General features: G+C 46.5%; 1 protein-coding gene across 20 annotated transcripts in view; it reads left to right on the top strand.

The window, feature by feature from the left end:
- The window catches only part of DNAI2 (dynein axonemal intermediate chain 2), a 375,814-nt gene that overhangs the window by 104,749 nt on the left and 245,586 nt on the right, over nt 1-25,479 (top strand). For all 20 annotated transcript variants that reach the window (XM_078654258.1, XM_078654257.1, XM_078654254.1 and 17 more), the window contains exon 8: nt 20,305-20,427. In XM_078654258.1, the coding sequence (XP_078510384.1) occupies nt 20,305-20,427 (123 nt within the window). The remainder of the gene's footprint in view (nt 1-20,304; nt 20,428-25,479) is intronic.

The following is a 25,479-nucleotide window of genomic DNA, read 5'->3' as shown; positions in this document are numbered from 1 at the left end:
TCTCTCTCCGGGCGCAGCGCAATGGGGCAGAATGCGGCGTTGCACCTTTAGCGCCTCAGGGGGTCACCGCGCTCACTAGCCACTGGTGCGTCAAGAGCAATGTCAGCAGTTCTTGGCAGGCTACAGCGCTCCGGGGGGAATGTAGCGCTGGGTAGAGAAAGCGCTGGGGTCAGGTTTCTCCTTAGCGCTTGGCAGGCAGGTTATTACTTCAGGCAGGACAGCACTGGGGGCACAGGTTGATACGCGGGGCGCAGAGGTGGCAAGGCCCAATACCTGGTTGTTCCCCAGTAGTCCTTGGGGGCACAGAAAGGGGGTCTTCTCGACGCCAGTTGAGTCCTGCGCCCTTCTGAGGTAAAGTCCTAGTTTCTTGAGGAGGGGGGGGGGGTTGTGAGTTGAAGGCTTTCCTCAATAGGTCACTTCAGGTGGTCCCTGGGTTCCCCTCCCGCCGGGCAAAGACAGTGGGCTAGTTCAGTGTTCCTTACTCAGCTTGGTGGGCAGCGCCTAAACTCTGTCACCCCCAGTGGTATAGGTTCCTGACTAGGCCCTACCGCCTAAGTCTCCTGCTTAGGGTCCCCCAGGTCAGTGATGCCCCAACTGACTGGAAAGTTTCCCTCCATTTTCTTTTATAGTGGCAGTTGGCAGTTGGCAGTGGGCAGTTGGTGACCACTCCCCTATTCTGGAAGGTTCCAGGAGCTTCCTCACTCTAGCTATGGGCAGGCAGGCAGGCTGGTATTGCAACAATGTTTAGTGGTTCCAGCCATCTCCTGGCTACTAGAGTGCGTCTAAAAAGACCACGCTGCAGTAGCAGGGGTCAGTGGCAGCCATGTTGGGGGAAGAGAGCACCTGCACCTTAGCATTGATTAGCAATGGGAAGGTGCCCAGAGAGCTAAGGCCAACAAAAAGAAGGTGGGAAAAATGAGGCAAAAGCGAAAAAAATAGGGAAAGACCACCCTAAGGCTGACAGGTCTAACATGCATCCCCCCCCTAGCTGAAAGTGGGGAGAGCTACCCAACCTCTAGGGAGTTCTCGTCACTAAGGCGGAAAAACAGGGAGAGACCTCAGCATTGGCGTGGTCAACTCGGGCCGATGTTCCACCCGAAAGTCCATCTCCTGTAGGGAGATGGACCACCTTAGCAACTTGGGGTTTTCGCCTCTCATCTGCATGAGCCAGCGAAGGGGTCGGTGGTCGGTTTGAATCAGGAAGTGAGAGCCAAACAGGTATGGCCTCAACTTCTTCAAGGCCCAGACCACAGCGAAGGCTTCTCGCTCGCTGGTACTCCATCGCCGTTCCCGAGGGAGGAGTCTTCTGGAGATGAAGGCCACAGGTTGGTCTTGGCCATCGTTGTTGAGTTGCGAAAGCACAGCGCCTATGCCGTGCTCAGAGGCGTCCGTCTGCACGATGAATTCCTTAGAGAAGTCAGGTGTTGCAAGCACCGGAGCGGTGCACATCGCGTGCTTCAGTGTGTAATGCCTCTTGGCAAGCAATCGTCCAGATCACTTTTCATGGCTGCTTCTTGGACGTTAACTCAGTCAAGGGGGCTACGATGGTACCATATCCCTTGACGAACCGGCGGTAATAGCCAGTAAGGCAGAGGAAAGCTCGGACCTCATTCTGGGTTTTGGGGGGCTCCCAGGCCAGGATGGTCTCAATTTTGGCCTGGAGGGGTTGCACCTTACCCCCGCCCACCAGGTGTCCCAGGTAGACGACAGATCCCTGTCCAATCTGGCACTTGCTAGCCTTGATGGTCAGGCCAGCACGTTGCAAAGCCTGCAGCACCTCCTGGAGATGCTGCAGATTGTCTTCCCAGGTGCTACTGAAGACAGCTATGTCATCCAGGTACGACCCTGAGAAGGACTCCAGGCCAGACAGCACCTGGTTCACCAACCGCTGGAAGGTGGCCGGAGCATTCTTGAGCCCGAAGGGCATCACTCTAAATTGAAAGTGGCCCTCGGGGGTGGAGAACGCTGTTTTCTCCTTTGCTCCGTCGGCCATGGCAATCTGCCAGTACCCTGATGTTAGATCAATGGTGCTGAGGTACCGGGCTGCTCCCAGCCAGTCAATCAGCTCATCTGCCCGTGGGATTGGGTGAGCATCTGTCTTGGTGACAGAGTTCAATCCCCGATAGTCCACATAGAACCGAAGTTCTGGTGTGGTGCCCGGTGGGGCCGCTTTCCGCACCAGCACGACCGAACTAGCCCACGGGCTGCTGGAAGGTTCAATCACCCCTAGCTCAAGCATTTTGGCCACCTCACCCTAGATGCTGTTCTTAACTTTATCGGACAGCCGGTAAGACTTGGTTTTTACAGGCGGACTGTCCCCTGTGTTCACATCATGGGTACACAGATGTGTAATTCCAGGTGTGAGGGAGAAAAACGAGGCATACTGCTCCAACACCTGGCGGCAGTCCCTCTGTTGTTCTGGGGTCAAGGATGGGGAGAGGACAACTCCCTCCACTGAACCATCCTTCTCCTGGGTCACCAGAAGGTCAGGAAGAGGCTCACTCTCTTCCTCCTCGCTCCCGTCCGTCACCATGAGGAGAGCAAGCTGAGATCGCTCATGGTGAGGCTTCAGGCGGTTGACGTGGAGCACCCGATGGGGCTGACGGGGGGTCTTTAAGTCAACGACATAGGTAGACTGGCCTCGACGCTCCACAATTTCGTACGGACCAGTCCACCGGTCCTGGAGGGCACTAAGCTCCCCAGGCTCCATGACCCACACCTTCTGTCCAGCATCCAACTCCACCGTCCGAGCGTTGCGGTCATACCACTCCTTCATGACGGCTTGGCTAGCCTCCAAGTTGTCTGAGGCTTCCTTCCACAGCTTGGCCAACTGGCTGCGGAACGCCAGCATGTAGCTGACGACATCACTGGGAAGCTTCATCGAAGTCTTCTCCCACCCCTCCTTGACATGGCTGAGGGGCCCCCTAACGGGATGGCCATAGAGCAGTTCAAAGGGGCTGAACACGACTCCCTTCTGTGGCACCTCACAGTACGAAAACAGCAGGTAAGGGAGGAGGATGTCCCATTTCCGCCTCAAGTCCTCTGGCAGGCTCCGGATCATCCCCGTCAAGGTTTTGTTGAAGCGCTCTACGAGCCCGTTAGTCTGGGGGTGGTAAGGAGTGGAGAACTGGTAGGTCACTCCGCACTCCTTCCACATGGCCTGCATGAAGGCGGACATGAAGTTTGTGCCCCTGTCTGACACCATGACCTTGGGGAATCCCACTCTGGTAAATATCCCCATTAGGGCCCGCGCCACCACAGGTGCAGTGACGGTCCTCAGAGGGATAGCCTCCGGGTACCGAGTGGCGTGGTCCACTAACACCAAGATGAACCGGTGTGCCACAGAGGTCGGAGGGTCCAACGGCCCAACGATGTCGATTCCGACCCGCTCATAAGGGATCCCGACCACCGGGAGGGGTTCCAAAGGGACCTTCCCTTTAGTCCCAGTCTTGCCACTTGCCAGGCAAGTGTTGCAGGTCTTACAGTAGGTGTCAGAGGCAACTCTCATCCTGGGCCAGTAAAAATGCGGGACCAACTGCGCAAAGGTTTTGTCCTGGCCCAGGTGTCCAGCCAAAGGAATCTCATGTGCCAGTTCCAATAAGAAGGCCCGGTAGCATTGGGAGACCACTAAGGCCCTCGAAGATCCATGCACCGGAACGTTAGGTTCACTGTAAAGGAGGCTATCCTCCCAGTACACGTGAAAACTGCCGGTCTCCTGATCGATCGCTTGGGCTTCGGCCTGTTGCCGCATGCCCTCAAGCGTGGGGCACTCCTTCTGCGCCCGACAGAATTCCTGCCGGGTAGGCCCTCCTTCCACATGCCACTCGGCAAGGGTCGGCAAGTCCCCCACGGGAACAACATCCACCTCCACGGACTCCGGGGCTACCTCCACAGACTCCCCATCCATCACACGGGGTGTGTCCTTCACAACATTCTCCTCTTCAGGACCAGCATTGGGTTGGGCCGTTGTCTCAGGCTCCAACCCGGGTTGAGTTCCTTGCCGGGCAGTCATGGACCGTGTGACCACGCAAGTCCATCCTGGTAACCCCAGCATCTCAGTGTGGGCCTTAAACTCCACTTCCTTCCAGGCGGTATGTTCCAGGTCGTTTCCTAGCAGACAGTCCACAGGCAAGGCAGGGCTGATCCCAACTCTCAACGGGCCTTTCACTCCTCCCCACTCAAAGGGAACCTGAGCCACGGCATAGTAGCTCAGACTGCCGTCAGCCAACACGGCCGGATGAAATACATCAGGTACTACTTGCTCAGGGGACACCAGCCGCCTCACTACGGTGGTCATGCTGGCACCTGTGTCCCTCAGAGCGTCCACCTCCTCCCCTTTGACCTTCACCCTCTGCTGGTACTTAGCAGTGTTCGATGGTAAGGGCGTCACTGGGACCATCTCTCTATCCCCAAGTGAAACCCGGGTCAGGCCTGTCCACTCCCCTTCCCTATCTAGGGGCAGCTCCACCCCAAGCGCTACACTAGCCACCCCGGGACTCTTGCCACCTGTGGAGGCTGGGGGTCATTTGCGACACTGGGCATCTCCCTTGTAGTGTCCAACCTCCCCGCATTCATAGCACCGGACAACTTTTGGCTGCTGACTCTTGTCAGGGTAAATGGGCTTTGGGGAACTGGACTGAGGTAGGGTACCTACTCCTCTCCCAAACTGTCTAGTTTGTGGGCCTCGTGAGAACTCCTTCTTTTTATCACCCCCCTCTTTCTTCGGGGAGACGCCCTGTCTGCCTTTCGGGCCATCTCCCACGGGGCCCTTGTGTGACACTCGGGTGCTAGCCCAAGTATGCGCCTCCTCCGCAAGCTCACGGGGATCAGTTAGCTTGCGGTCCACCAGATGTTGGCGCAGCTCCGGAAAACACTTATCCAAGAGGTGCTCTCTCAAAAATAAATTGTACAGGCCCTCATAGTCATGCACCCAGCTGCCACGCACCCAACCATCCATAGCTTTACGGGCATAATCAAAGAAATCCACCCAATTCTGCGTGGACAGCTTATGGCTGCCACAGAACTTTTGGCGATACCTTTCGGGGTTGAGACCAAACTTTTTAAGGAGCGCCTCCTTCATGGGGGAATATCTGAACTGATCCGCCTTATCAAGATACCAGAGGGTGTCCCTGACATTTGGAAGGATGTAACGATACAGGCCACCTCCCCAGTGTTTCTCGGGCACCCCATGGGCTGTCAAGGCCACTTCATACACCTCCAACCACTTGGCGATGTCATCCCCCTGAGTGTAGCTCACTATCACCTCCTTGGGTAACCAAAACCTAGGCTCGTGTTGAGCCACGGGTACACTGCCACCATTGGGACTTGCTGGCGCACTCAATTGCAATGCTCGCAGCTCCAGCTCCTTAAGCTGAAGCTCGTGCGCCAACTTCCTCTCTTCCAAAGCTAATCTTTCTCCCTCCCTCACGTGCTCTAACTTGGCAAGCTCCCACTTCAATTGCCTCTCCTCCCTCCTGACCTAATATTCCTGTGACGACGTACTCCTTTTAGACCCACTACTACTTGCCCTGGAACGTCTTCCTGGCAACACATTTTCAGACACATCAATGTTTAGTAGGTCTAGTTCTCCTGAAGCACCCGCCTCCTCTTGTGTGACCTGCCCCTCCTGTTCCCCATCCCCTCTCCCCTCTGGGTGGGCCCTTACCCATGCCCTCAAAGAGGTACGGAGTTCCTCCTTTGCGGCTCTCCGCCCAACCGGCACCCCCATCCCCTGACAAAATTCCCTTAACTGCACCACCGAATATTCTTCAAGGTTGGCCAGCTGGAACTCCATTTTGACAGGTGGGGACCCAGATAAATTAAAGGAAAAGCACTAGGACGTAGGTAACAGATTTAGGTCACAACAGGTCTCTACACACTCAGGTTAGACAGTGGGGGAGAGTGGTGCTTTTGAGCACGGCATGAACAGCAGGCTCCTCCCTCCCGGGAGCAGGGGGACCTCGGACTTGGAGTCCCCCTCATGAGTGCCGGTGGCCGGGTGAACGATCAGCGCGTCCCGCGCTGCGGTGGTGAGTGGCGCTTTTGAGTGCGGCAGGAACAGCAGGCTCCTCCCTCCTGGGAGCAGGGTGACCTGTAACTTGAAGTCCCCCTCGTGAGTGCCGGTGGCCAAGTCAAAGATCAGCACGTGGAATGTACTAAAGAAAGATCCAGATATTGGAACCATATTGGGATAAAAGACTGAATATAACCGGAAAGCTCCATGACTTAAGGATCATTTGGTGAGAAGTCATTTTGAAAATACAAAACCGAAGACATGGCTAATGCAACAGCAAAGAGTATTTGTAGGATGCAGCAAATGCAAAGCATGCAGGATCGGGAAAAATATCTGAGAGGTTGTGGATTTTAAAGGAAAAACCTTCACCATCAAAGAGCAAATTACATGTGAGGCAGCGTATGTAGTGTGTATGATTGAATGCCAATGTATCTGAAATACATCGAGAGCACCATATGCCGTTTGAAAAGGAGAATTCTTGAACATATCAGAGTGATTCAGAACAAATGTATGAACTATGCCATTGCCAAACATCTGGAAATACAAAAAACTTGTGACTGGAATCAAATAGGATATTATGGAATTGTTAAGGTACCTACGAACGAAAAAGGAGACAGTACACTAAAGCTTAGATGTTTTTGAATTGCGTCTCATCATCAGATTTATAACCAAACTCCCTTATTGCTTAAATGAGGATGAAGAGCTCTATGTTCATCTATGAACGGATGGATATGGACACACAGAAAAAAATAATTTTAAAGAGGTACTTGTTTTTATCTTTTTGAAGGTGCAGCTCAACTGCCAAACGGGGAAACAGGCAGACACCAGGTAAGAGCCTTTTCCAACAACCAACTAAATCAGAACTACCAAAGGCTCTCCCTGGGAGAGGACTGATCAACACTGCTCACGGTCAAGCATAGAAACCATCCAGCAATTCATGAGGTGTTGCTTACCCTCAGGTAAACAGCCAAAGGCTCCTGCGATATTCTGAATAGGTCCAACATCTTATGCTATTTGGACATATCGAAAGCTTGGCATAGATAACCTCTGAAAACACCAAGTGGGTGAAGTTCAGAACGCTAGACAGTGACACCCAGGGTGACTCCATCGAAGTTGTCTTAACCCAACAGCATGTACAACAGGCGGTCCTAGGCGAAGTACTATATCTTACACACTGGGGCATAGAAGTCACTGCACTCAGCTTGGCAAAATACCTGCATGTTTTTATTCCTAAAAATGATAGGCAGGAGCCTACATCAATTCTTAAAGGCACAACAAACAACAGTTCAGAAGGGAGAGGTAAATCAGAACAACTGAGAACTCCATTAAAAATCAGCATCTCATACAGTGACACAATATAGCAATGACAGTAGAGGAAACTTACCTTCATTTTGTGTTCACCAACGCAAATTAACCCTCATTTCATGGAACATCGCAGCTTTAAGCAACATCTTTAGGGACAAGGCCACACAAGATTACCTCACAAAGGGGGCTATGTTGTGTGTCTAGGAGACCTGGGCCAAGACAACAACCCCAATTGGCGGCTTTTATGAACATCACATACCAGCGACAACAAAGACCATCTTTGGATGCCAATCAGGCGATTTATCCATTTTCCTAAGCCATGCCTGCAAACTTAAAACCACATCCAAAAAAGTGGAAACTCCTGACCCCCAAGTCATAACAATCGAGGGGCTGGGCAAGGGGCAACAGCCCCATCGCCTGTTGTTAATAAACTGTTATATCAATCCAACAAAATCTCAAACACTACTCGCTATAGAAACCTTTATCAGTATTGTGGAAGATGTTCTCATTAAATTGAAACACCATAAAGTGACTATTGTTTTTCAACACAAGAGGTTTGGGCCACGTCCCAGTCAGTTACCACAGTAGCAGTCAGCTGTAACCAGCCAGAGCACAAAAAGGGAGATGCTGTCTGTGCCAAGAAGCTCCACCCTAAGGGGCCATCCACAGGGATTGCCAGTGTAAGTGTGGGGGTGGAGAGTGGTGCCCCAGAGAGGGGTAGTCAGGTGGTAGAAGCAACCTTAGTGTCCCTGGATGGGTTGAATATTGCAACCCTTGCTGCCTTACCTCCAAACATAGACAAGTACAGGCAGAGGCCTAAAGTGAATGGGACTGGGGTAGAGGCTATCAGAAACACAGGGACTTTTATAACTATGGACCCTGGATGAGCTGGTGCCTCCAGAGAGGTTGCTACCTGGTGAGTTTCCCCAGGTAACATACGCAGACAGTACTACCAAACTTCATCCTATGGCTGTGGTGGATGTGGAATGGGGAGGAGGGACTGCCCTATGAAGGTAACTGTTTCAAAGGTGCTGCCGGTCCAATGTTTACTGTGCAATGATCTTGAAGCTTCTGCTTGGTAAGAGATGGAGAGAGGGCTCCGTATGAAAATATTGGAGCTCCCTGAGTGGGTATGTGCTGTGACTAGGTCACAGACTAGCCAGAAGGGAGGGGCTGGACACTTGGACCCGGGAGCAAGGGTCCAAGCATTCAAAGACAAGGGTACTGGGGCTGAAGAGCCAGCCCAGGGAACTCTAGAGGTGCAGGATGAATCTAACCCTGATGGGGAGGGTCTGGTATCCGAGGGAGGGACTCCATCCCTGCCAGATCTGTCAGATTTGGCAGAACTGACAGGAGCAGGTGGACCCTCCAGAGAGGAGTTCAGTAAGAGACAGAGAGACTGACTCACCCTTGAGAGCTTGATACAGATTGCTTCTAAGCAAGAGGAAGGGGATGACAGTGGGTTTCATAAACTCTACAGGGAAGATGGTCTGCTTTATACTGAGGCCAGAAACCTCAAGGAGGGGGCCACCAGGAGGTTTGTGGTACTCCAGAAGTACAGAGAGTTCATCCTGAATTTGAATCATGATATCCCCTTGGCAGGACATTTGGGACAGACAAAGACATGGAACTGATTGGTGAACCATTTCTACAGGTCCCATATGTCCTAAAAGGTAAAGGAGTTTTTCAGCTCCTGTGTCACCTGTCAGGCTAGTGGAAAAGCAGGGGTCAATACAAAGGCTCCCCACGTACCACTTCCAGTGGTTGGGGTTCCTTTTGAAAGAGTAGGGATGGCCATTGTTGGTCCCCTGAACCCACCTACTCCACCAGGGAATAGGTATATCTTAGTGGTAGTAGACCATGCAACTAGGTACCCTGAAGCAATTCCTCTCCTCTTAGAACCATTGATGCTCCTGCAGTGGCCAGAGCACTGCTTAGTGTGTTCAACAGAGTGGGTTTTCCGAAAGAGGTAGTGTCAGATAGGGGCACAAACTTCCTGTCCAGCTGTCTGACTGCTATGTGGGATGAGTGTGGTGTCAACTACAAGTTCACCACCCCCTATTACCCACAAACAAATGGTCTTGTTGAGAGATTCAACAAAACCCTGAAGGGCATGATAACTGGGTTGTCAGAGAAACTCAGGAGGAGATGGGATGTTCTCTTCCTATGCTTACTGTTTGCCTACAGGGAGGTGCCACAGAAAGGGGTTGGTTTCAGTCCCTTTGAGTTGTTGTTTTGACACCCTGTGAGGGGGCCATTGAGCCTTTTGAGACAGACTTTAGAGAAGCCTCTTAAAGAAGCAAAGGACAATGTGCTTGGCCATGTGCTAGGCCTGAGATCTAGAATAGCAGAGTACACGTACAAGGCAAATAGGAAACTGGAGGCCAGCCAGGAGCTCATGAAACACTGGTATGATCAGAAGACTTCTATGCCTGAGTATACTCCAGGACAATTGCTGTGGGTGTTGGAGCCTGTGGCTCCCAGGGCCCTCAATGACAAGTGGAGTGGGCACTATCCAATCTTAGAAAAGAAGGGTGAGGTTACCTTGGCACACCCAGGAATCATCATAGGGTCCGGCATGTGAATAGATTGAAACTCCCAAAAACACTAAAAAGTAGAAAGATGGTCTCAGGGAATATTTAAAGACCTAGCGTGGATATATTCCCCAATCTTATACTGTATACAAACCACGGTATCCACGGGTCTCACTCAGAAAAACATGCGTTGAAGCCTACAAGGAACCTAGAAAAATCGCAACCTGTCCACCACTTAACAGGCCAGGGAAAATAACTTTAAAAAGGACGGATTCCCATCAATCACCATTGGTGACATGCTTCATCATCTGGGTCTTCTCCTAGTGACACACTGATGTCCCTAAGGGCTGCAACCCTTTCAGAAGGAAAGGGGAGCTTGCAGATGTTTTTATGTTGTTCAGCTATATATGGTCCTACAGATGTGAGCAAACAGTTCATGTAGGAATGATAAGTGCAGTGCAAAATAGTGAATGATAGTGAGTTAAAATTGAGCAGTGAGGGGAAAAAACTTTAATTGGTATCTCTCATTGCTCAAGCTTAAAAACAGTGCAAAGACAGTTTTCAACCAATAACTCTCAGTGAGTGGAACCTAAGGGTCAACATATTTCAGCCAAAAATGGATACGTTCATCCTAGGCCTTCTTCAGGACCACAAATGTTGCTACTGCATTGGTGAAAACAAACAAGAAGAAAAAGAAAAAAGGCTGGTAACAAATACAACCTCGTCACCTGTTTACAGGGATATACGAATTCTCTGCAAATTGCACTTCACTGTGGATATCTAAAAGAAACAGAAGAATGGTCCACATATAAAGATCGTCACAACTTCAATGGTACTTGTAGACTTCACACATCTGATCGATACAGAGTGACCTATTTGCTCGCAATTCTCTGATCTTATGAACATAAAAACATCCGCGAGCTCCCCTTTCTTTCTGAAAGGGTTGCAGCCCTTAGTGACACCAGTGTGTCACTAGGAGGAGACCCAGATGATGAAGTTTGTCACCAATGGTGAGTAATGGGAATCTGTCCTTTTTTAGTTATTTTCCTATGCCTGTTAAGTGGTGGACAGGTTGCAGTTTTTCTAGCTTCCTTGTAGGCTTCAACGCACGTTTTTATGAGTGAGATCTGTGGATACCATGGTTTGTATACAGTATTAGATTGAAACTCCACAATGACAGGGAAGATATGACCATGTTACTGGTCACTGATGAGGGAGTGGAGGAGGAAATTGAGCCAGTTCATGACCTCCTCTCCTCTCCACTAATTTAATTTTATTTTACGGAGTTTTATATAGCGCAAACTTGACCTGAATCGGGTATCAGAGCTCTTTAAATAGCACCAGTTGCATTACATGAGGACAGATTCATTTTTTGTTAGCCATGGGGAGATTAAGTGATTTGCCCAGAATCACAGGGTGTTCAGCGTCGTTGCCAAGACTCGAACCCAGTTCCCCAGATTCGAGGACGACTGCCCTAGCTGTTAGGCCAACTCCTCTCCCCTAATTTGCAAGATGGGTCAGTGGAGGGAGTCGTGCTCTCTCCCAAGTTGACAGACCAGCAGCACAAAGACCGTAAGCAAGTGCTGGAGCAGTTTTCTGGCCTGTTCTCTTTAACCCCAGTCATCACTGAGTGGTGTGTGCACCACATTGACACTGGTGACAGCCTACCTGTCGAAAATAAACTGTACAGGTTGTCTGAGCATGTCCGAGCCAGCATTATAGCTGAGGTTGTTAAGATGCTGGAATGGGGGTAATGGATCCATCTGAAAGTCCATGGGCCAGTCCAATGGTGGTGGTACCTAAACCAAATCCTCAGGGGGGACTCAAAGAGTTAAGGTTCTGTGTGGACTACAGAAGATTGAATGCAGTCACCAAGACTGATGCTCACCCTATACCTAGAGCTGATGAACTCATTGACAGGTTAGGTGATGCTAAGTACCTGAGTACTTTTGACTTCAGGTTACTGGCAGATTTCCCTAGCTAATGGAGCAAAGGAGACGTCAGCATTCTCCACACCGGAGTGACATTATCAGTTCATGGTAATGCCCTGTGGCTTAAAAAATGCACCTTCCACCTTCCAAAGGTTGGCAAACAGGGTCTTGTCTGGGTTGGAACCATTCAGTGCAGCTTACCTGGATGATATAGCTCTATGCAGTTCTACCTGGGGGATCATTTAAGCCACCTAAAGGAAGCGCTTCGGGCCATGCCGCAGGCAGGCCTGACTATTAAGGCAAGTAAGTGCCAAATAGCGCAGAGTTCTGTGGTGTACCTGGACCACCTGGTAGGTGGGGGCCATGTAAGCCTCTCCAAGCTAAAATCTAAACTATTTTAGATTAGACAGCTCTTGTTACCCAGACTCAGGTCAGGGCATTCCTTGGACTGGCAGGGTATTATGAAAGGGTTGTTCAAAATTATGGGACTATTGTGGGACCCCCTAACAGAACTCACTTCTAAGAAGTTCAAGTTCAAGTTCAAGCATTTATAAAGCGCACTACTCACCCAGAGGGTCTCAAGGCGCTGTAAAGAAGGCGCTGAAAGAAGAGGCACAAAAAGGTGAATCGGACCTCAGAGTGTCAGAAAGCTTTTGACACTCTGAAAGCTGATATGTGTACAGCACCAGTGTTGATGGCCCCTGACTACACAAAAGAATTTGTGGTTCAGACTGATGCTTCAGAGTAAGGGATTGGTGCAGTGTTGTCACAGCTAAATGAAGAGGGGCTTGATCAGCCAGTTGTCTTTATTAGCAGGCGACGTCTTCCCAGAGAGCAGAGGTGGACTGCAATTGAGAAAGAGGCTTTTGCTGTTGTTTGGTCCCTGAAAAAGTTGAGACCATATTTGTTTGGGACCCACTTTCGTGTTCAAACTGACCACATGCGTCTCAGTTGGCTCATGCAGATGAGAGGGGAGAATCCCAAGCTGTTAAGATGGTCCATTTCCCTACAGGGAATGGACTTTACAGTGGAACACCATGCAAATGCAGATGGACTTTCCAGGTTTTTCCACTTAGCTGATGAGGTCTACCAGGGTGTAGGTTAGTAACTCACCACCTTTCGTTTGCCGTTGGCTGTGTTGCAAAGTCAGCCAGTGCCCTGGCCACCCCACAACTTTTTGCTAACTGGTACTGGTGGTAAATGACTCTGACTGACCCTGGGCGCTGCCTAACCAGGCCCAAGGCTAGTGCTACACTGAAAACACTTAGAATACAGTGAAAACACCTACATACACAAGGGTACACTAAGGGTTGGGATACCCCTGTGATTGGCATGAACTACCCCATTGTGCCTAGTACATAATAGTGCAGGGGGATTGAAACTACCTATCAGTCCCTAGTATATAATAGGGCATGGCAGTTTAAAGGCCAGCAGCTCTTTCTGCACTTGCATGTGCGCACTACTGAAGCCTGAGGTCAGTTTAAAAGTGGCTCTGTGCTACAGGACTTCTTTTAAAAACTAAATTGTGCCCAAACTCGGCTTTTGGGTTAGGGGCACTTAAAAATGGTTAACCTACAATGTTTGTGCATATTAGGTACCCCAGGGTCTCCCTGAGGTGTTCCAGGGATGGGGGTCAGGTATCTATAATGTGGACCCTTATAAAATGAGTTTTATATGCCCTGGGTAAAGTGAAATTGCACATTTCACTCCCCTCATTGCGATAAAGTGCTGCCCAAAATCGACTTTGGTGGTAGGAGCACTGTGGGGAGAGGATCTGCAATATATCTGCATATTCGGAACCTTTAAAGTCTCCCCAAGGTATTCCAGGGGTGGGGGTCCTGTAGATATTGGCAGAGTACTTATAAAATATGTTTCTCTATAAGCCCTGGTGCTGGAAAAAATGGCCCAAGTCATTTTTCCCATTGCAAATCCCTTGTCACATAGGTTAACATGGCAGAACATTATTTATTAATAGATCTTGATGTGAGAACGATAATTGTACCATTCAAAGACTTCCCAGAATTGTATCAATAAATCCAACAATATGATATTGTTGAATTTCTCCTAAAATGTACATACAAGAAGTTATAAGACTTTCTTGTTTGTAAGTCCCAATCCAGCCTTCCAGTGGTCTGTCCTGATTGGTCAGAGTTAAGGGGATTAGCCAGTCTTCTTTGAAGAGATGATACAGAGCCCCTGGGGTTCAACGGCTCTACTGGGAGGGTAGGGTTCTGTTACACAGGAATGCCAGAGCAGGGGGAGGAGTCGTAAACCATGGACTTAAAGAGAAAGGGAGGACCCCAGTGTCATTTACAACCTTACCCTGTTCACCTCCAGTCAGATGCTAAGATTAAGGAAGGAATGAGCAGATGCAAGGGGGAGAGACTATGGAGATTAGCCATCCTAGAGGTGTGTTTAGCCAGCTCTTCTCTCCTTGCTGAAAATTCTGACATTGAATTTTGGAAAAATAGCGGTTTCTGGGTTGGCATTTTGCAACACTCTGCAGAAAGTGGTCAGACCTTTGGATGGAACCCTGTAGCCCATTGGACAGGACTGACCTCTTGCTTGACCCAGAGAAGTTGGAATAAGTATCTGAAAAGGGCAGAGCCCCTCAGATCTGCTGCTTGAAACTTAAGAGAATCAGAAGGGTCTGCGCTGAAGAGTTAAGATGTGCATTTCAAAAGGCCTGCACTTTGAAGATTGCACCTTTTGCACCATCTGAAACAACAGCCCTGTGGATCAAACCAGCTTCAAAAGGACTCAAGAGTGGACTCCCTGCAAACTACAGGTTAACAGTGCTCACCTGGACCCTCACCACAATGACTCTCCAGCCAGTGGATTTTTAATGGGTTTGTCGAAGTGAATTGTGGGAATTGACGTCTCACACTTTCAAGGACCCTCTTCGAGATTCTAGAACCTTGTATTGTGTTTTAAATACTTTGGGACTCTCAAAAAGAACTAAAGGAAGGAGTTCTAAAAGGACCCAGCCTGCTGGAGGGGGCTGCACAAGACTGGTGAGAGATCATCCAGAATAATTGCTAAAGGTGAATGTGTCCCTGTCAGAGGCAATGAAATGACCAAAAGGGGCACTGTTGGTTTCTAAGCAATAGAAAGTGACTAATCTTTAAATATTAATATCTATGGTTCCCTACAGTGGATTTTATTTTCTCGTTTTGGTGTCATTTGAAAGATAAAAATAATACCTATTTTTATAAATTGGTGTTGGATTTTTATTTTGTGTTCTGTCTTAAATATTTACTGAATTGGTGTTTTTAAATGCTTTACATACCTGTCTATAAAGTTAATCCTGCCTGCTCGCAGTCAAGCTACCAAGGGTTGAACACAGGAATAATTTTCTAAGACCTATTCTGAGCCCTATACTGTGTTAGTGGCCTTTTTACCAGTGGCAGATATATATTTGCCCCTACTAATAATCCACTTTTCAACAGTGGGCCATTCCACCATTGAGTGGTCCCGGGCTGCAGCTGAAGTCACCAAACCTCAACTCAAGAGCTTGCAGGAAGAAGCCACAGTGTCCTGTCAATCTGATCGCTACAAAGAGGAGGAGATCAGCAGGTTCATCAGGGCAAAAAGAACCGATGGAGCCCCAGGGCCAACCTGCATTCCTGCCCAAGTATTTAAGTGCACCCTAGCATTTTTCGTACCCATTTTCACTCCACTATACAATCACTCATATGCCACATTAACGCTACTGCGATCCTGAAAAGGTTCAATCTTGTTCCCAATACACAAGAAAGGAGACCACTCAAACCCTGCCAACTATAGGCTAATATGCCTGCTCGACATCAAAGCAAAAGTCTAAGCCCGTCTATTACTAGGGGACCTAGAGGACTGGGTGGACAATAATGGTATCCTCCTGCCATATCAGACAGGCTTCAGGGCAAACAGCTCAACAACGGATAACACCTTGGCATTGTCCTATCTCTCTAAGCAAACGATAAAGAGAAATAATCTGCCACTCTTCTGCTGTTTCATAGACTACACAACAGCCTTCGATAGAGACAATCGAAGAAGACTATGGGAAAAACTCAAATCCTGGGGGATCCCAGCGACCCTTTTAAAAGCGACAAAAGCCCTCTATGAGGGGACATGGGTCCAGATCAAACTAATCAACACAACCGGAACCTCGAGTGTTGAAACTAACACCGGACTAAGGCAGGGCTGTGTTCTTGCTCCGTTAATATTTAACTTGTATGCGGCAGACCTGGGACAAGCTCGGACAGACACCAGCCTAATACCTCCGAGATTGGGCAAGATGACCTTCGCTACCCTCCATTATGCGGATGACACAGTGGTTATGAACCACACCAGGGTGGGGTTCCAAAGAGCTCTAATGAGTCCAGCAGAGTAGAACAAGGAAATAAGCCTGCAAGTAAATGGGAACGAGACAAAGGTAATAACCTTTGGTAAATACCCGCACAAGAAGCAAGTATCCTGGACTTTGGGCGACCACCGAATTAGGACAGCTACATCCTATAATTACTTGGGGGTTTGGCTAACAGAGAGGGCTACAGCAGCCAAACCTATAAAGGAGCTAATTCCGAAAATCAACTGAATAATTCTCTCACTTAGATGCCTAAGCCTTTACCTAGCAAGCTTATCCGTAGAGCCCATGTTGATAGCAATCAATTATGGCCACCAATCCTTCCCAGCCGCATTAGAGTAATCCATCACCACAGCCCAGACAAAAGCCCATAAGATCATGCTGCATGCGCCTAGACAAGCAAGGAATACCAGGCTAAGGCTGGAATTAGATAATGCATAAATGGGGACATTCTCTAAAGTGAATTTGAGGTCAGGGCGAAGAGGGGAAAAAATAAACATATAATGAACAATTCCCTCAGGACCTATATTTCTTTTCTGTCTAGGCAAACCTATGTACAATAGGGCTTGACAGAGGTACAATCATGTAAACAAAACCTTACAAAGTAAACTTTATCCTTATTATTCGTTTATTTTTTTATATACATTTTTTCTACAAATATCAATTATATTCTTTTCTCTATTTTCTTATACATAAGAAAATCAGCAGTGCTGCCACTAAATACAATTGGACAAATAACCCCCCAAAAATGAATCTTTACATATACCAAGACCAAAACCACAGAAGAAAGGGCTCGGTCAGCACACCTGTAGTCACTGTTAAGTCAGCAAATATATGTTACAATTAATGGGTATAAGTATCACCCACTCCAACCCAGTAGAGATAGCATCAGTAACAATAATAATCAACAAAATATAAGGATCCAAGGCATGTAGTAGTCTTGATAATCTTTATTCCAAAATTTCTTTAAAACTTCCCAGCACACGACTTGCCGAAACGTGTTTCGTCTCAAAGAGTCTTTTTCAAGGCTGGAAATATTAAAATAATACACCAATAGGTGTTCCATACAATCAATTAAATAAATGCAATTCATAAAAAAATCTATTACAATCTAAACATATACTATTTAAAATGAACACATCTCTGCAAGTTTCAAAGGGAGCATACCGATTTTATACCCAAAGCTATAAAACATGAAATTTGAAGGGAGAAAAGAAAAATTGTACAATACAACAAATATTCAACATTACTTATACTGAATTTATGTATTTACACCAATTACACATGAATATCTATGAAATGCAAAACAATAACAAAACATTCTCAAAGTCAGAGTAGGAAGCGGACTCACGTCTTGTGACTAAAAAACTGGCTATGTGAACCAGTACTAAAAAAAAGAATAGAAAAGAAGAAAGGGAACAGTATTAGGTTACAAAATAGATAGTTAAAGAACCCACCACCAATAGCAGTCCACTGTCCTGCAGTCTAACCCAATAGGCATATAGATTGATCCCAAGTATGGACTCTCATTCATATATGGCCACCCTGCAGGCAAACGATATTATAAAGCGATCTAAATGAGAATGTTTTGTTATTGTTTTGCACTTCATAGATATTCATGTGTAATTGGTATAAATACATAAATGTAGTACAAGTAATGTTGAATATTTGTTGTATTGTACAATTTTTCTTTTCTCCCTTCAAATTTCATGTTTTATAGCTTTGGGTATAAAATCTGTATGCTCCCTTTGAAACTTGCAGACTCTACAAAATGTATACTTGGTGTATCTGTTTTATATACAATGGACTATCTTTTTATATATGTAATGAACTTTATTTAGAGATGTGTTCATTTTAAATAGTATATGTTTAGATTGTAATAGATTTTTTTATGTATTGAATTTATTTAATTGATTGTGTGGAACACTTATTGGTGTATTATTTTAATATTTCCAGCCTTGAAAAAGTCTCTTTGAGACGAAACACGTGTCGGCAAGTCGTGTGCTGGGAAGTTTTAAAGAAATTTTGGAATAAAGATTATCAAGACTACTACATGCCTTGGATCCTTATATTTTGTTGATTATTATTGTTACTGGTGCTATCTCTACTGGGTTGGAATGGGTGATACTTATACCCATTGATTGTAACATATATTTGCTGACTTAATAGTGACTACAGGTGTGCTGTCCGAGCCCTTCCTTCTGTGTTTTTGTTTATGTACACTTTGTGTGCAATTAACACTGCTGGGTAGTGGGTGTTGTTAGGGCTAATTGAGCTCCCATCCTTTAACTTTGTCTATGCTATATATTACTTCCACGTATATACTGTACCACTCAATATAGTGAGGTCAACGAATGTGCGGACGTTTCTATATTTAGAGAACACTACTACCCATTTTTTGTGAAAGTATATACCAGGAACACACAATACACAACTCATACAAACTCATTCGGACTCATACAACAGTCACATAAAGACACATCTGAAAAAGAGGGAGAATATAGGTTGTAACATCTCCACGACCAAGTATGTTGTATATGTTCACCAGGGTCTGAACATTGGGATGGAATTTGGACTACACAGACCGGATCTGGTATTACAGGGGGACCTAATAAAATATTATATCACAGTGCTTAAAGCCCCCGACACCACCCTCAACATTTGCGGAAATCATTTTTCATGGCAGCGGGATCGCCATGGCACTTTAAGCTGGACCAAGTTGTAGGATAATTGAAAATAGAGGCTGGAAGCCTGCCCCTACAGGAAATCTCACACATCGCTTGGGCTAATGTAGTGAAGCACCAGGTCCAGTCCATCTCGTTCACACTGGATCGCGCTTCACTCCGGTACAACTCCCATACACTGGCACTCGACAATTCATACATCCCTGGGAAAGCTCAACCCGACCTGTGAAACCCACTCCTAGCCCAAGCCAGAAGGAAAATCCTGTTCCTACGTCTCATTGCCCTTAAGATCCTGGACTTCAACCCAACATGGGCTCAAAAAGACAAAACTGTCTATTGCCAGCTATGCAACTACCAAAAAGAATCCTGGCCACATCTCTTATGCTGCTGCCCCACTCTGGCCAGTGATCGCCATCGCTTCCTACACCCCATCCTAAGGGACAAGGGCTTTAGAACCTGCAGGAACTCTTCAGATTGGTGCTTTTCAGAAACTACTACCTGCTTACTTGCCAGAGCAGGCAAGTTTATCCATCAAATTAAAATCGCACTTGACACGCAGGCACGGTGCATTTTTACCTTGAGCACTGGGAAGTTTCATGGGGAGGGCGGATGGTTGGAGGGGTGTTGCTCAAGTGTTTTATCCTGTAAAGATTTTAATTACCCGTACGGCTAATACATTTTACTTACACATTTGTGGTAGGATTTTTTTTTAAAGCTGTTCAAATGGAACTATTCGTGGAATTGGAAATCAATAACGGCATGAATGAAACTGAGTATACAATTGGGCACTTAGACTGGCATGTAATGCATCATGAGCAATGTGTAGGAATGAACATTGAGGCCAAGGGTTTATAAAACATGTGAAGAGTCCCATATGTCTAAGAATGGCAGAGAGTTTGATTATTAAACTATTGATATATCAATTAAAAGTGACTGCCAAACACAATAATGGCGTGGATTTAAGAGGGACTCACCTAACCGTGACCAAGATTTGACTGTCGAAACGCTCTGGTGTACTGAATAAAAGAGTCATTCTTGCAAACAGATTCCTGGTAGTGCGGCATAATTTGTCTTGTGAACAAATATATAAATACACACTCTCTCTCTCTCTCCTTCTCCTTCTCCCTCTCCCTCTCCCTCTCCCTCTCTCCCTCTCCCTCTCTCCCTCTCCCTCTCCCTCTCTCTCTCTCCCTCTCCTTCTCCCTCACCCTCTCCCTCTCCCTCTCTCTCCCTCTCTCTCCCTCTCTCTCTCCCTCTCCTAGTAGAATGGTCTGCATTGTTTCTGACAATTCAATTTGGTAAATGAGCAAGCCTACCTCTGTTCATTCCTCAATATAACAGGGCAGAGTGAGGTCAGAGTAGAGCATAATTTCCTTGTGTATGCATTAGAATTTGATTTCCATCTCTGGTTTCTGAAGAGAACCGACAGGCAGATGTAATCTCAAAAACTATTGATGACAGCAACCCTACCGTGTATTCTCTCTCCATGCAGGTCTTGTGGTGGGATATCCGGAAGATGAGTGAGCCAACAGAAAGGCTGGTCCTTGACATCACCAAGAAGGGCAATATAGACAATGCCCTAGGAGCAATCTCACTGGAATTTGAGCCCACCATGGTAGGTTCCTTCTTTTTGATACACATAGGTAGTGAGAATACTTTTTTTGATGTCATCACTAGCAGTCCATATTATCTGATGCCCAATACGATTCCCCACTAAAGTCTCCTGCAATACTATTGCACTCTTTTATCTGGCCCAGATTGTTTTCCTTCACTTGTCAGTTTTGTCTTTATCATTCGTGCTGAGAGGCATGTCTGTACATTTGTTCTCCTTGTGTACATAATCCCTAATTTCCTCCTGTGTTTAAAATTGTTTATTAAATTCAAGTGAGGAAACATACATATAAGAAATTGCAGGAGGAGGGTGGGCGCACACTGCCTCACACCCCAGTACTCAGTGTGCCCAGATGCATCATAGTAAATGTAGTGCATGATAACACCTAATTCAGTGTCAGGCTTTAGTTTTTCACTCTTGTTGGGGCAGCAAATGCCGTGTATCTCAAGACATGTGTTACAGGATAGTTGTCCTTCTTCAGTAGAGAGCAACACATTCTTTTTTGGTGTGCTGGAAATGCTGCCCAAAGTCTTCTCGGGTTTCTGCACCACTCGCCGGGCGCAGGTGTATCAACCAGAGCTCATTAGCTCAAGGGAACCTTTTTAAACAAGTAGGAGGGTGGGTGCACACTATTTCACACTCCAGCACTCAGTTTGCCCGATGCATCATAATAAATGCAGTGTATGATAACACTTAATTCGGTGTCAGACCTTAGTTTTTCACTCTTGCAGGTGCAGCCAGTGCTGTGTATCTCTAGACACGTGTTCAGGATAGTTATACTTCTTCAGTAGCGAGCAACACATTCTTTTTGGGGATGCTGGAAATGCTGCCCAAAGTCTTCCCAGGTCTCAGTAGCACTCGCTGGGCGCAGGTGCATCAACCAGAGCTCATCAGCTCATTAGTTCAAGGGAGCCTTTTTAAACATGAGGAGGGTGGGCGCACACTGCCTCATATTCCAGCACTCAGTTTACCCGGTGCATCATAGTAAATGCAGTGCATGATAACACTTAATTCAGAGTCAGGCTTTAGTTTTTCACCCTTGCCGGTGCAGCCAGTGCTGTGTATCTCTAGACACGTGTTTCAGGATAGTTGTCCTTCTTCAGTAGAAAGCAACACATTCTTTTTGGGGGTGCTGGAAATGCTGTCCAAAGTTTTCTCAGTTCTCTGTACAACTCACTGGACGCAAGTGAATCAACCAGAGCTCGTTAGCTCATTAGCTCAAGGAAACCTTTTCAAACAGGGAGAGGGTTGACGCTCACTGCCTCACATCCCAGCACTTCAGAAACATTTCAAGTAAGCATTTAAACTGAACTGCATTTACCAGGATGCTAAGGGGTGAACTGTGCTGGGAGGTGAAGCAGTGTGCTCCCATCCCCCTTCTGTTTTAAAAGGCTGCCTTGAGCCTCTGAGCTGACGAGTGCTTGAAGATGCACCTGTGCGCCAGGAGAGGTACAGAGACCTGAGAGGATTGTGGCAGCTTTCTCAGCAACTCCAGATAAATTTTGTTTTTATCCCTACTGATGAAGGATAATATCCAGAAACTCATGTGTCTAGAGATTAACAGCACTAACCTGCACCAACTTTGGTGAAACACTCCAACAACATTTCAAGTAAGCATTTAAACTGAACTGCATCTACCAGGATGCTAAGGGGTGAACTGTCCTTGGAGGTGAAGCAATGTGCACCCATCCCCCTTCTTTTTAAAAAGGCTCCCTTCAACCTCTGTGCTGACGAGCTCTTGGAGATGCACCTGTGCGCCAGGTAGAGTGTATCAGAACGTAATCTCATCAGTCATAATAGAGAAAAAGATGAACATTAGAAAAGCCCAAATTATTTTATATTGCAATTGTTATGTTTTGCCGTTTTATATAGTACAAACTTGACCCAGTCAGAGCTCTTTACATGAGCATCAGTTACATGACACAAGGAAACAGTCACATATGTGTAGACTCAGGGAGAGGGCCATATGTATCAACATTCCCTTTTGCGATTCCTAAATAGCGATTTTTAAGGAATCGCTATTTAGAAATCGCAAAATGGTATGTATGTAGAAATCAGCTTCTTTTTAGCCATTTCTTAAAATTCCTTAATTGCTATTAGCAAATTGCTAATCGCAATTAAGGAATAATTTCCCATTCATTTCTATGGGCCAGGAGGCCCATAGGAATGAAGGGGAAATGTGCGATTAGCAATTAGCTAATCGCAAATTGAGAATATTTTCAAGGGTGCAGGGGTGCCCAAAGGACACCCTGCTGCACCCCCTGAAAATGACATGTGTGCGCATATGGCGCACATACATGCCCTAAGGGCATTTATGAGCGTCACATGGCACCTTTTGTTTTTAAAAAAAATGCTTTTTTAAAGGAATTCGCAACTTACCACCAACTTGAAGTTGGTGGTAATTTGCGATTCCTTAGGGACAATTAGCAATATTTTTTTGCATCATACATTGCATTTAAGGAATCGCAAATTTTGTGATTCCTTAAATGCAATCGCAAAATAAGGAATCGCAAATTGTGCGATTCCTTATTTTGAACCACATTTGCTTAATACATACCATATTGAGAATTCGCATTCGCAAAGGCCGAAATTCAGCGAATTTCGGCCTTTGCGAATGCGAATTTCAATGATACATATGGTCCTAAGTGATTTGCCCAGAATTGCAGGAGGATGAGCCCATGCCGAGGCTCAAACCTGGTTCCCCAGTTCCAAAGTTGTGAGCCGTTACACCACATCCTCCCTGTTATCTGTAATGAATTGGTCTAAACTCTACCTAACACCTACATCTATAATATTATCAGCCTCATGGATATTGTATTAGCTTAACAATTAATATTTTCACAAGTATTTGAACATTATATTATATAATAGTATATTTCATTTTTATTTGCCAAGCCATGTACTATCCCCACATACCTTAGAAAGGTTCGAGGCCGGCAGTTGGACAATGGCTCTCTGGAAATTCCCACAAGCAAACATTCTTAGAGCTCTTTATACCTTTCTCCCCAGTGATTCTCTATAAAGAGAGGAGAGGGAGTTGTCATGCCCTCTCTCCTATGTGTATCGCAGAAAGGACAATGCTTCAGTTAGAGACCTGTCTAAAATGAAAGCAAATGTATTGAAACATGCTTCCTTCCACATTTGCTTGGTGGCTGGGCCAAATGTTATGTTATGTTATTTCCATTTTTAAAGCGCACAGCTGCCCCAGCGAAGGGGCGTCCCGGCGCTGTATCTGGAAAAGAAACACAACTCAGTCAGGGTGAGAAAAGAAACCAAGCAGAGAAACCCTAAGAACCAATGGGAAAGATGAAGGTCTTAACGGCTCTCCTAAATGCCAATAACTCATCAAGGGCGTGAATATGGGCAGGAAGAGAGTTCCACAGCTTGGGTGCCAGCACTCTGAAAGAACGACCACCTGCTCTACTTCTCTTAAAACGTGGAACAACGGCCAAATTTTGCCCGAATGGCCTCAGCTGCCGAGAAGGAGCAGAAGGAGTAATAAGATGCTCCAGTATCTGAGGCGAAGATTGTTTCAGAATTTTAAAAGATAGACATAAAGTCTTGAATTCAATCCTCTGAATCAGGGGTAGCCAGTGAAGCTTACGGATAGTTTCTTTGGCCGAACAAAATCTAGGAAGGCCAACCAGAGCCCTGGCAGCCCCGTTCTGAACGCGCTGCAACCTGGTAATATCCGCCAGTTTAGCGCCGAGCAAAAGTGAGCCCGCATAATCGAGTCTAGATAGTATGGCAGCCTGAATTATCAGCTGTCGAGTAGGAGCGTCAAAAAATTTCAGAATCGGCCTAAGACCGCGTAAGATCTCAAAGCAGGTGGCTGCTACTTTTTTTGTATGGATGGAAAAGCTAAGGGAGGGGTCTAGCCACACCCCCAGATTTTTCACCTCAGCTGCCGGAGTGGGAATAGGGCCCAGTTCTAACGGCCACCATTTGTCGCCCCAAAGATTGCTCTGCTTGCCCACGATAAAGACCTCGGTCTTTTTGGCGCTAAGCTGTAAGCAATTGGCCGTCATCCATCCTGCCACTGCACTGAGACCCTCACGAAATCTGGTAGCCTCAGGGTCGGAGTCCCCACTAAGTGCGACCGCCAGCTGCGTGTCGTCAGCGTAAGAGACCATAGTCAGGTCCCAACGCTTGGCGACAGCAGCCAGCGGCCATTTAATGTTGCTAACTACACATAGCTCTCTTGTCAGGAGAGTGTAAGTTTCCTCTCCATTACATTTCCATTATTTTTGTTAGTGAGACTAATGTCAATCTGCTTTTGATATAATATTGCGCTCTTGCACACTGTTTTCTGTTATAACTATTCAAAGCATTAGTTTCCTAGGCCCTGCACATACACACTCTTATCAGCTAGTGCATTCATGTTTGCATGCATACAGTTAGCCATGATTTGTTTAACATGCGTGTGTCATCAGAAAAGCCCTACCACATATGTTAGTTGATCTTTTATCAAATACTGGACGCTGAATATTGGAGTTTCTACCAAATGAGAATATTACCATAGTAAAATGTGGGCTTCTTTTGTGAGGTTTTTCACGCTTCAATTAGAGGGTTTAGGTTCTAAAACTAATTGAGGATACTAGGTTACGCAGCATGTAATGGGCTGGTGTACATGTCCCAACAACTAACTCTAGTAACATTGCTTGATCTATTTTCATTTTGTCATATTTTGTTTACCTAAAGAATGGTGCATAAAAAGTGAAGTGTGAAGTGATGTCGACTGACTGTACCTTACAACAGAGGAGGTGGTTGGGCTGTCTGATTTGGAAACCTGCAGAAGCCAACTTTGTATGGTTCTGGGATGGGTCTGTGATTCCCAATTTGCACTATTGAATGGACTGTAGCAGCTTCCATCTTGCATAAACCTTCGTCCTGTACAATATTCAACTTCATGGTACTGAGATATAGTCGCATGACATGCACAACCATGACCTAGATGACTGTATATGAGAACTTGGAGGGCAGAAATAGCTTACAACATTTTCATATCCAGAATATCATCACCACTATATCTTCAAGGTAATGAAATATTCAAGG

The sequence above is a fragment of the Lissotriton helveticus genome, chromosome 7, assembly GCF_964261635.1.
Source record: "Lissotriton helveticus chromosome 7, aLisHel1.1, whole genome shotgun sequence".
NCBI lineage: Eukaryota > Metazoa > Chordata > Amphibia > Caudata > Salamandridae > Lissotriton > Lissotriton helveticus.
The sequence above is the reverse complement of the archived record's forward strand: the minus strand, read 5'-3'. Positions and strand labels throughout refer to the sequence as shown.